The following is a 12,644-nucleotide window of genomic DNA, read 5'->3' as shown; positions in this document are numbered from 1 at the left end:
TTTGTTGCTGATATGAAGAAATGTAATAGATTCCTTGTAGAAGGAATAAAGTAACCTTGTTTCTTTCCACACTCATGTTTCTTCATAGCTCCTTGTGTCTTGTAAAATACTTTCTAGCATCTTATGGTAATGAGTTCCTCTGCATACTCTGCTTCTCATTGCTATGTTGTATCTTCCTCTCAGCTGCCAGTGCATCTTCACTCTTGAGTATTTTTCAGTTAGAGTGTGGTCAGGCACTGAAACAAGTTGCCCAGAGATGCAGTGAGTACCCCATCCCTGGAGATGTTTACAGCCACGTTGGATGGGGCTTTTGTCAACCTGATCCAGTGCCTGATTAAGTGATTGGAACTCTTCCCACAGCCTGGGGGCTAGAACTAGATGATCTTTAAGGTCCCTTCTAACCCCTGCCATTCTATGATTTAATTGGTTATAGAGGATACTTCTGGAAGTGAAGGGAAAAAATTCTCATTTCCCAGAGAAGCAGAATATTTGCTGTATGAATATAGTTTTTTTTAATGCATTGGTCTTGTTGGACTGCATTTAATTGTCTACTTTAATCACTTAAGTCTATACAAGAATCATACATTCCCGTTTTTCACAGGAATTGAATTTCCACATTTACCTCTGCGTAATGCTGTTCAGGATTAGTATTCTGAAGAGCTATTTTAAGAGTGTGCAAGAGTAAGTAAATAAATACGTGCACCCTAGTCAGCTTTTTGCAGCAGTTGTGAAATCCTAATTTTAAATATTCAAGCAAGTCCATTTTTCATTCTTCTTTCCAATATAGAGAATTGTATGACCACTTACCATGTATGACATAACAGGAAGGTAATAATAATGTCTGCTTTCACTTCTTCTTGACCATAATGTTGATAAAGCAGGATTTTTTTTCCTTTACTTTCCAAGTGTAAAAAGGATACGTTTTTTTATTCTGAATAAGCAACAAAACATAAATATCCTCGTTTCAGTGCTCATAGACAGCTTAGCTAAGTGATCGAAGTTGACACTGTGTATTCAGAGTCTGAGTTTGCCCTTTAAAATAATAGAAAAAGTCCCTCTGATTTCACTGGAAAAAATAGACTACAAACAAGTAGCTGTCCTTTGTGTTACTCAGTTACAGATTTTGCTCTGTGGGTTGATAATTGGAGGGGATATCTCAATTAAGAGCAATTGTGTGCTCACAATTTTGGAAAAAAGAAAAAAAAAGAAAAAAGATTGCTGACGATATTGTTTTGATTTTTTTTTTCCTTATTTCTGCTTTTTCCTGAAGGTCTCAAATCCAAGAATATTAATGTGTTAGTCAAAGATATTGTCAGAGAACAGTTAGAAGTATTTCGAAGAGAAACGCTAGAAAATATGGCTCAGATTTTCAAGACTGTGTCTAGTTTGTCAAATGATCTTGAAAATACAAAACAATTAGCGAAGCACCTAAATGAAACCCAACAAAAGTTTTCTCTAGAGAAGGACACGAGGCCAACAAATCTCGACATTTTGGAGCTGAAGAGTCATATGGTACAGATGAAAGAGGAAATTACCCTAATTTGTGAAGAGCCTGTGAAAGCTTTACAGAAAAAGCAGAAATCCTTGGAAGACAGTTTGAAGCATCAGCAGTCAAGAAACGTCATTTATTATGAATCTTTAAATAGGACCCTTAATGAAATGAGAGATGCTCATGAACTACTATTATCAGCTGAAGCATCTCCAAGACAAAACATGCCTTCAAAAGATGAAGTCACAGAGTACAATATTACAGAGTACATATTTACTCTGCATGAGAAGGTGAAAAAACAGGACCTACTAGTACTACAGATCTATGATGACTTAAGAGTCCAGGATAACAAAATTAGCAACCTCAGTCTTGCACTGGAAATTCAGAGAGGTTCTGTTCTGGGAGTCTGTGATGACATGTTGTCAGAGAGCAGAAAGGATTTCCAAATGCAGCTGTCAGGAACCCAAGAAAATGTTGTTGTCCTAAACAGAAGTGTGTCTGATTTGGTCCTTTCATTGGACAGTAAGATGGACAAAATGAATGAGCAAATTAATGATTTGTCATATGATATGGAGATCCTGCAACCCTTTATTGAACAAGGTCCACCTTTTAGTCTGACTTCTGAGTATGAACAACAAATCCAATCTGAAGCAATTAATGAGAAGCTTGAAAACCTCACAGCTGTTGTTAACGGAATGAGTTCTATCATTAACGAACTCTCAAAAACTCAGGAAGAACTTAAGAACAAATCTCAGGATTATCAAGAGTACTTGGAGAGTCATATGAATGAATGCTCTGTGGAAATAGAAGATGGATTAAACAAGACAATGATAATAATCAACAGTGCTATTGATTCTATTCAAGACAATTACGTACAGAAAGACATGTTATATGTTCTGAAAAATGAGACTGAGGTCTGCTGTGGCAGGGCTGAGAAGCTGGACAGCCTGTTGTCTTTCCTTTCCCAGTTCCAACAGTTGAATGAATCCATCTGGACATCGCATACTAGCAAGCAGAAGCATGAATTCACTTCACAAGTAGTTCCATTGCTTTCTGATCTCTCACGTGTAGAGTCTGACAAAACTATCCTTCACAACTTCAGAAGAATTTACTATATTTTAAATGAAACATCATCAAAAATGGACAATCAACAACAGGATATCACTCGCCTGGAAGAAAAGCTATTTGACTCTGTGGAGGCATCAAAGGACCTTGAGGTTCGTCTCCTGGTTGCGGAGTCAAAAATTTCCAAGTTTTTGGCAAATAACTGTGTTTCACAGAAAAAAGCTAAGGCTGCTATGACAGAGAAAGAGCAAGCAGCCTCACTTCAGCTCCAGTCACTGACTTCTAGAATCAAGGCCTTGGAAACAAAGTCAATCCGTTTCTCAAACAGCATCCTACTACTGAACAAGACTGCACATGAAGCCTGGGGGTTGTGTCAAGATGCCAACAGCAGCATCCAGAAAGTGAATGCAAGTATACCTGTACTAATTGAGCTTGCTCAGCCAGATATTCCTCTGCTGCACAGAGGACTCCAGGAGCTCATTGAGTCTGTGCTTGAGATAAAAGCAGGGACTATCCTGACAAATTTAACACAGCATGTTGACACGTTGGTGGCAAGTGCAATAAACAATGTCACCAAACTTCAGAAGCAAGTGAAACCAACTATGAAGAAACCAGTTCCAGTGAAAAAAGGAGCAGCAAACATCACCATGAGTCTGACAAGCCGAAGTCAGAGAAATACAGATAATACCATAGATTCAGGTAATGTTTTTTAGCCTATGCAGAATTTGGCTCTTTTGTAGCGGTCTTAAGCAATCACTGTGATGAACTGAGTAAATAAAGTAGCTGTAACACAGGTGGCATAAGAACTTGATTTAAGGTGAGTAAAGACTTAAAAGAATGCCATGGAAAGTGTCTCAAGGGAATCTGAGGTTGCTCTATTCTCTTGCTTGCAAGAAGGTTTTCTTTCTTCTACATGAAGTCATCCAGAAGCTCCTTATAATTTTTCCTTAATACATGTTTGATCTATTTAAGCTACGCGTATGCATATACTCAGCTGAAAACCTGACCTTTCAAACCTAACTGACAATTTAGACAAATCTAAACTGCAAGACTTTGTGCCTGCATATCAATTAGCGATTTCTGTGAAAACATGCGCACTGAAGGAGAAATCTGGAGTTGCATCAGTGCCTTGCAGCATCAGTAGGGATGAAAAGTATTAGAAATACTAAACAAGTGAATACACCAAATGATTGCAACATGGCTTTTGCCAGCTCCTTTAGAACGTCACTAAGATTATTAGTGAAGTTACAGTTTTAACAGTATCCTAGCAGAATCAAGAGTCAGGCCATGAAGTAGGTTTGACTCTTGAGTGTGGTTGGCTTTCAAATGTTTAAATTCAAACATAATCATAAGAAATGAATTCATATGGATGATTTCATAACAATACTTTGACTTATGCCTTCTGGCATCACTGCTGAGAGAAACATGCTTTATGGAAATATCTTTTCTGGCAAAGTACATAAAATGAAAAGTGGTTAAGTGACTAGGAATACTTAGAAGGAAGCTCGTTCAGATTCAAATAAGCAAGGTAGGGCAAATATAGGCAAGTGTCCAGATACTTATTAGGACCCAGACTTAAATCCTTTCTGTACAGCATTCTTACAGTTAAGAACATCTCTGAAACTCCATTTGGTCTTGATTCTGAGCAGATAGAGGGTAGGGAGAGCTGCCAGTATTGTCATTCTGCAAGCTTGCCCTCCATCCTTCCCTTCCTTTTCCACCTGTGCTAGGAACAGTCATTTCAGTATGCAGTGGAAGGATGCTTATTAACACCTTAATCCCACGAGTATCTTGACTTCTGCTGAAGTCATTCTGAAATCCATCCACGCTGAAGGAATTAACTCCTTGGTTGTCTTTTCGGGGAAGGCACACTGAAAAAGCCACTCTTGCAACAAAATTTGATTATTTTGACTTTGGAAACAGCAATTATTTTTGTTTTATATCTATATATATAGAATATATGTATAATGTATATATTTTTATATATATATTTAAAAGTATGTGTGTTTGTATGTTTTCTGTCTGTTTTTGCTGCAGCACTGGATGGAAATATAAAACACTTGATCACAATTAAAACAGGGAGAATAAAAGATGATGTCTTTTGATCCCTTCTGAGTCTTTTACATTGGTGGAAACTGTCATTAGTGCCACCTGCCTGAAGCACAGCAAGTTGCCACCTGTTCTCTGCTTTATTGCATTTTACAGAATTAATGTCTTTCCTAGTTATTTACCTCATGATGAATTTTAACAAGTAGCATATTTGTTAATGTTGACTATGTTCTTACTCTTACAGGAAGTACAGATCTTTGCAGGTAAAGTAATAACCTATTTTTAAACAAGGTCTTTATAACGTAGAGGTAGAGGTCTCATCATGTAGAAGCTGGTGTATGTGTATACAGAGAATAGAAAATTCAACTCTTTATCAGATCCAACTCTTCGTCTGATAATAAATGTAATGGCTCTTTGGGTTAATAAAAAATGAATGTCTTAAGACAGCTTCAAGTAGCTAACATGAGGGTGATCCATTCCTTTGAAGGAAAAAATACCCAGTGAAATCTTCATTGTTTTGATATAATTACATTTAGGTTTACTTTCCAAACATCGTTTTACTATAGAAGGGCATGATGCAGTACAAGGGCAGTGTACCTAAGTTCTCGTTTGTCCATTGCCTATTGATTCTGTTCTGTAGAGAATCTAGGGGCTGTTGAGATTTTCAGAGGTAAATGTGCTCTTTAGAGGCAAGTGTTAGTTGTGGTTGTCTTTTATTCAGATTATTCCATCCTCACATAAACATGAATAACTGAGAGTGTGAGGGTATTACGTTAATATATTTTAAACAGTGCATGGTTATAAGATTAAGGTTGTTTCTTTACATTATCATCTTCCATTTATCTTATTTCTGACCCTTCCATCATAATACTTTTACGTAGGAATGACCAGAATCAATGCTCTCAGTACCCTGGAGGATGAAGTACCTTAGGAGTTTAAGATTGTGGTGTAATAAAAAAAAAAAGCCACTTTTTATTTTGTCTTACTTCTGACACAAACTTAGGGGAGGCAACCTTCTGTATTGAAACAATGAATAATAACTTTCAGTGGCTGTACTTTGTTTTAGGAATTGCACGCTGGAACTGAAGGTGAAGTCAGAAAGCTTGCAGTTGAATATGTGGAAAATGTTTTTTACTTTGTCAGATTCTAGTTGCACACTATTTCTGACTCCTAAAAGAAATGCAGGTTTCCCTTTTGTTTATATCCTGCAATTAAGTTAACCCATTTAAGTGTTTTGTATCTTGTGTTTTAATTGTATGAGTATGATGGTTGTTATAGTTCAGTTTTGTGGCATATTTTGCATTTTTACTCTTTAGGTTAACGAGTACGTGAAACAGCTTTGTTGTGTTTAGTACTCTTGAAAACTGAATAGTGCTGGAAGACATGTGGAAGCATTAGAAGCGTCTTACTAACAAAGAATCACCTCAGCAAAGTTGTCAGAGTTGTCAGTCCAAGTCATTCAGATCAGTCTTGACAGTGTGCCCCCATCCTAAATCTGAGAGCAGAGCTGCAGAGTGCCAAAGGGCCTCCTATCCTTGGGTTTTGCTAAAGAGTGGTGTGAGGAGAGTTGTTGTTTCATTTTTTAGTATCACAGATACCCACACAGCATTTGCCCCCGAATTCTCTTCCGAGGACCTGAGGTCACTAATAGCTTGACTGCCTTTAGCAGCCTGACCTACCCCTAAACAGCACCCTGCCCATGTTTTTGAGAGCCCTGCTTCTTCTCAGGCCAGAAAAACCGTTTGGATGTGATATTCAGGGGCGTGATTGAGTGGAGTGTTGTTAGAGTTGGGGTAGTATGGTTAGGTTGTGGTTGAACTCAATGATCTTTAAGGTCTTTTCCAACCTCAGTTATTCTGTGATTCTCAGGTCTTCTCGGGGGCTTGCTTGGCTGTGGCTGGCCCTGGTTTCTGTGAGCAACTTGTCTTGCTCTGCTTGTCACCTCTCTAGGAGGTGCCCTAGCCCTGTTGTCACCCTAGATCCAGTGGGTAGCCCTTCTTTGGCAGCTTTGGCACTCCTTGCATCCAGGCTAACTAGGATGCTCAGTGTTTTTATCACTGTCAAATTGAGAGCACTAAGCTAGCCATGATGAATAACTGTAGACTGACATCTGGTCAGACCATGTGCAGCCTCAGTGCTTTAATGGATTTCTCAGCTCTTCCAGTCTCTTAGGGCTTCCAGTGACATGACTGTGGAAACGAAACACTGGAAAGTCACTTCCTTTTCAGACATTTTCAGATTGAGCCCCTGGCATCACATTTTTCTATAAGGAGGCCATTAAATTGCTGGGTATTCTATTTGCTTCTAAACAATATTGCAGTAGATACTGGTAAAGCTTCATTTATTTTCTTTTTAATACTTATTTATACAGCATTGGCAGCCTATTTCCCAAAAGATTTTCTGGCTGCTTGCCCTTTCCAAAGAGTAGAAAAAATTCAGCATTAACCAGCTATCCTCGCTCATGCTGTATTGAGTGGAAACAGCAACTGCATTTCCTTTGTGTTTTGCTATTAATAGTTGCAATTCAAGTTTTTCCATTTAACTTATAAAGTGTTTCTTTTTCCTCATATACGCTACTGACTTGTGAAAGATAAGATAGGAAAAGGTCTTCAACTATAGTATCTAATATGAACCTCTCAACATTTTTATCCTAACTGGAGAACATCTGTAAAAGGCACAGTACCTCAGGAAGGAACAAAAAGAAGTGGAGAAGAGCAGCATCAACCAGAAATGGTAGCAAAAGCATATTGTCCATAGCAAACTTGGCAATGAACAATGAACATGGCAATTGCATAAGTTGCTTGTTCATTGGCCTCCTATTCTAAAAATCCTAATTGGCTCAAGCTTCCTCACAGCTTTTTAGCTTCTAGAATCTGGAGCATCCATCTCAGATGTTTTTAAGCAACACTGCTTCATGAAAGACTATTTAATACTATGTCAGAATTTAGTTTAACTCCAAGGTTAAATGCAGGCTAAGTTGTTTCTCTGTGGGATGGTAAAATGCTGTTCTCAGTCTTATTATTGTTTCCTTTTGTGTGGTCTTTTTCCTGTTTCTTGCCTGTATCAGGGCTGCTCCAAAAGTGATGGTATCCCTTTCGTTGTGTAGGTCCATGATGTCAGAAGTGGATGTTGGTGGTATGGCAGTAGAGGCTGAATCTTCCCACCGATATCCCATTACATGTTGTTGCTGTGTGATGGATGGCAGCAGAGGGGCAGTCTGACAAAATAGTGAAGAGAAAGGAGAACAGTGGAGATGAGGTGGTGGGTGGTGCATTTCAGCACTGCTGTAGATATTCATGAGAAAGGCATGCAGGCATATTCATTGTTACAAAAGTGCATAGCTAATGGTGGTGACTATGCTGAAGTAGTGTTCTGTAGGTAAGAATTTATTCTATCAAAGAGAGTTAATATGCTTTTTTAATCTACTGTATTCCATGCAAATAAATAGGAGGCATTACTTTCAGATTGGCCTATGCATGCTTTGTTTATAATTCATGCCGATTAACAGGCTGGCTGCTGTGTATTTCTGGAGTATGATAGCACAATCAGCTATTTTTCTTCCTATCCCGTTTTACTTTCATGCAGTATCTAAGCTGCCGAGGATGCTTGGTAAATACGAGTGAAAAATAACTTCAATTAAGTCTACAGCAGAACTGTTATCTGGGAAGAAAAACATAATTTCCTCATGTCCAGTTGCCTGTGCTGTGATCCCAGTAATGACAGACCTAAATTGCACGATTACGACGTGGACATTATTTTTTTTTTTTTTGTTGAAAAGAATTACTGCTGTGTTTTTACTTTGTATGCTCTTTCAGTGCAAATTCAAGTGGCACTACAGTGTGATTATAGCATTCTGTTCACTGAACTAAAATTTCTCACGGAAGCTGGTTGTTGTAATTGTTTTCTCTGGATGGGAATCTAAAGATAAGTATAGGCATTACTGAAATATATGTGTGTGTGAAGATGTAGTTTAATACTTCTGTGAAAAGATTTTTGAGCTCTCATCCAGCAGTCCAGGTTTATAACAGGACTTTGTGGAGTCGGATCTCTTTCTAGAACTGTGGTGGTAGTTTCTGTCAAAGAAAATACCGTTTTATAAAGCACATGATTTTCATTTGGCAGCAACAGAGGAGAAGACATGTCTTGGGGGTGTTTCATATTATGTTTTCCATGGAAATTTTTAATATTAAATATAGCCAGAATATTGTTCTCCCGAACTGCTACGAAAAAACCTTATACCACTCAATAATTACTGCCTAATAATTCAGAAGCACTGGAGTTACTTTTTTCTCAGTTTTGAGAGGATATGATTTGGTGAGCTCATACATATGAAGAGAGGAAGGCCATCTTCAGTGTGGGTGTACTGCAGAATCGCCTGTTTGGTGTAATTTGCATTGCTTGTGATATTGAACTTTTACAGCAACGTTGGTGGATATTTGGAAATAGAACTGAGATTATTTATGGACAAAGGACAAGTACCTGAAATAGTCTGGATAGTATTTAGAAACTTTCATCTCCACGAGCTGGTGACACATTAGGGTGAATAATGTCATAAACCAGACAGTACATTGTCAACACAAGAAATACGAAATTTGTTTTTCTATCTGTTGAAGTTGACTCTGCCTTAGAAGAGCAGCTTTCTGTGCTTGCACTAGTGAAACCCAACCAAAGCACAGATCCCTCTGAAGCAACAGGAAAACAATTATTTTTCTCATCAAAAGAAGGAAATAAAATGGAATAGATCAGCACTGCCTCTTCCAAGTTTTCCTGTTTGTGCAGTGTTGTCAGCTCCAAGCCTCTCAGCACATTTCCAATCTTAGCAGAGATTAATTAGCTTGTCCAGCATATTTCTTAAATCACATGATCATAATCTGCTGATTTTTTTCACTTGTCTTTGCTTTTGTGTCTGAGATTAAAAGTAGAACTCAGTGAGAAAGGAAGAGGGCTGAACCAGCTGTATGGTGGTCACCACAGAAATTCAGCTGTCTTTGTGAGCTACTGGTGTTGGGTGCTCTGTGCTTTCTGTGCCAGGGAGGGTGGATTCTCAGTACCCCCAGGTCCTTATGGGAATGAGAATCCACCAAACCAAATATGTCTTGAGGACCATCTGTAGGTCTACCTTGCCTTAAATTGTTATAGAAAGGCTGGCGTTGGGAACGGTGGAAGAAACGTCTGCTAAAGCTTGGCAATAATCTGGCTTTGCTAGCTTTAAATTTTTATTCTGGGGAGAAATGTCAGGATAAAGGGAGGGAAGAAATGAACAAAGACTCCTATTTCTTGTTAGAAATGTCTTGAACTATACAATCACGGCTGTTTAGTTATTTCAGCTTTTTAATGGTTCTTATGCGTGTCAAGTTAAAGATATTGTAATATCGTTATCTTATTACTTGTACCCAAACCCCTGAGACAAGAACTTAGGTTTTCTAGGTATTTCTGAATAATTTTGAAACGAGCTGAGGATATGTTCAAGCAAAGAGGTAGGCTACTATATTACTTGGAGAGGATCTGAAGTTGGCCTTCATACATGGAACGTTTGCGAGTAATGCTGCTGGTTTTCTGAATTGCTTAAGAGCCTTCCCAGAATACTGAAAACTTTGGGCAATGTTACTATAACGACTGTTTGGATAGGTGCATATCATCGCAACTTGAAGTTGTTGGTTTTTCTCCCTCTCTATCACAGGGCAGTATTCAGCTTGTGTCAGCTCCCCATGCCAGAATGGAGGAACTTGTATCAATGACAGACAGAGTTTTGTTTGTGCTTGTCGCCACCCCTTTGGAGGAATCAGTTGCAGTACCAAGCTGGTGAATGATGACTCTCCGAGCATCGGCAAGTAAAGAATTGGATAGCACAATGTTAGCAGCATGGGCCTGTGCCCCAAGGTCTAATTAGAACATATTTGCTGGTTAAAGGTCTCACATTTCACTTTAATGAGTACCAAATCAGGTAGTAGTGTCCTGTGTTTTGGCGTTGAAGTCATCAATCCCTGTGGGTAACTCACTACTCACTATCTTTTTTTTTTTTTTTTTTTTTTTTTTTAAATATGACAGGCCAGTGGGATTAAATTGGGTTGGCACCCGTTATAATAGCTGGAAAGTCACTCTCTGGTGACTTCTGCTGTAGGCTGCTGAGGGATGGTATGCTATAGCTGAGGGGGAAGTGAAACTAGGTCACTTGGGAATATCAGCTTTAGCACTGCCCTATAAATACTGTTAGCTACCATAATATATCTATACCATAATATATGAGATTACAACCTCAAGGAGTCCTTTTAGGCATACCTCTGGTTTTCACTAGCAAGCCATACAGCCTTTAAAAATGTTTCAAATTAGAAATTGTGCTTAATAAGCCTAGAAAGCAAATAAATAATTTACACACAAGCCACATGGAGTGCAAATTTAATGCATCTTTTTGTAGCTGTTTGGCTGATTGTCAGTCATAACAACATATGAATAGGGAATAAAATCATTTTTACACTGGCATGATATCATAGTGTGCATGCTCAGCTGGAAGAGAAAACATACATTTTTTACTACCTCATTTAACATCAGGAGTGCCAAATTTCTTCACCATTTGTCTAAGATTTGCAGGGAAAATTCTTGGCTTCAGCACATACAGATGAACAATGGAAGAGATCCTGGGGAAGGGAATAAGTTGGGAGTAGAGGGAAGAAATAAGAGAAACAATAGCAGCTCTCTAAATGGTAACTTAGTATATGCAATCACAATTATACAGCACAAATGCTGTGCTTAAGTAGAACTTTGTTAGAACTTAATTAGTCTTAATTAGTAGAACTTAATGTTAGAACTTAATTAGTCACTTGAGCCAGTAAGTTATGATTTCTGGCTGATCCAATTTACCTTTCTATAATATAAAAGGAGGAATGGGAGAGGAATACGTAGGGCTTTGTTTGAAACTGTTCTTTATTCCTTTCCAGATTTTTCAAAGGGATCATACAGATATGCACCTATGGTGGCCTTTTTTGCCTCTCATACGTATGGGATGACGACTCCAGGACCCATCAGATTTAATAATCTAGATGTCAACTATGGAGCTTCATTTGCCCCAGCAACTGGGAAGTTCCATGTTCCATATCTTGGGGTGTATGTTTTTGAGTATATCATTGAATCATTTAGTCCCCATGCCTCTGGATATTTGGTTGTTGATGGAACAGACAAACTCAGTTTCCAGGCTGATAACATTAATAGTAACAAATACAATGCCAGAGTAATTGCTGGAAATGCATTATTGGAGTTAAATTATGGTCAAGAAGTCTGGCTCAGACTGGCAACGGGTTCTATACCAGCCAAGTACCCACCAGTCACTACGTTTAGTGGTTACTTATTGTATCGTACCTAAATCTCTCATAAATGTAATCATTCACCATCAAATGAAGCACCTGGCATATACATTTATCTTTGCTTTTAAATATTTCATTTCTTTCACAGCAATAAGTTTTTGAAATTAGCTAAGGAAATGGCATTGGCATTTCAAGTGTCTACTGCGCTGAATTCTCCAGGTAACTTGAGCATGCTTCAAAGAGAGTCCATAGGTTGTGAGCATAGGAAAAATAAGCATCCTCCTTTTGTAAACACGAGTCAGAAGCACAGATCTAACTGTCCTATATTGCCATTGGATAAACAGACAAGGAAGCTGAGAATCTCAAGAGTTCTCAAGAGTTCTCAAGAATCTCAGAGCTTCTTTTGGTTACTACTTTACAATGTGATTGCACACCAAAGGAGCTGGATAGATTTTGATGATTTGAATGATGTATTGCTACTTAGCTCATTGTACCAAAGGGTAGTCATGTACAGATTTTTTGCAGAAAAAAATTTTTTCCTCAGTTTGCTTGATGTTATCCACCAGGTACCCTGATATATCAGCAATCAATTGATTCAAAATTTGACATAGAACCATTATGCCAAGAAACATATTTTTTTGTATCGCAGAAAATGAATCTATGAGTTTATGTGCTCAAATCAGAAATAAGGTGGTCATTTTTAGTGTTGAATATCATTAGTCATAGGAAAAACATTACACTGG

The 12,644-nt window shown here is 38.2% G+C and overlaps 1 protein-coding gene across 1 annotated transcript in view; it reads left to right on the top strand.

Annotated features, from left to right (window-relative positions):
* MMRN1 (multimerin 1) overlaps nt 1-12,260 on the top strand; it is a 49,572-nt gene extending 37,312 nt beyond the window's left edge. The window contains exons 6-8 of the mRNA XM_052682684.1: nt 1,271-3,253; nt 10,284-10,430; nt 11,539-12,260. Of these exons, the coding sequence (XP_052538644.1) occupies nt 1,271-3,253; nt 10,284-10,430; nt 11,539-11,960 (2,552 nt within the window). The 3' untranslated portion in view covers nt 11,961-12,260. The remainder of the gene's footprint in view (nt 1-1,270; nt 3,254-10,283; nt 10,431-11,538) is intronic.
* The last annotated feature ends 384 nt before the right edge of the window (nt 12,261-12,644 follow it).

This window comes from Tympanuchus pallidicinctus, unplaced genomic scaffold (assembly GCF_026119805.1).
Source record: "Tympanuchus pallidicinctus isolate F22 unplaced genomic scaffold, pur_lepc_1.0 scaffold2, whole genome shotgun sequence".
Lineage (NCBI taxonomy): Eukaryota > Metazoa > Chordata > Aves > Galliformes > Phasianidae > Tympanuchus > Tympanuchus pallidicinctus.
This window is presented reverse-complemented; position numbering and strand designations above follow the sequence as displayed.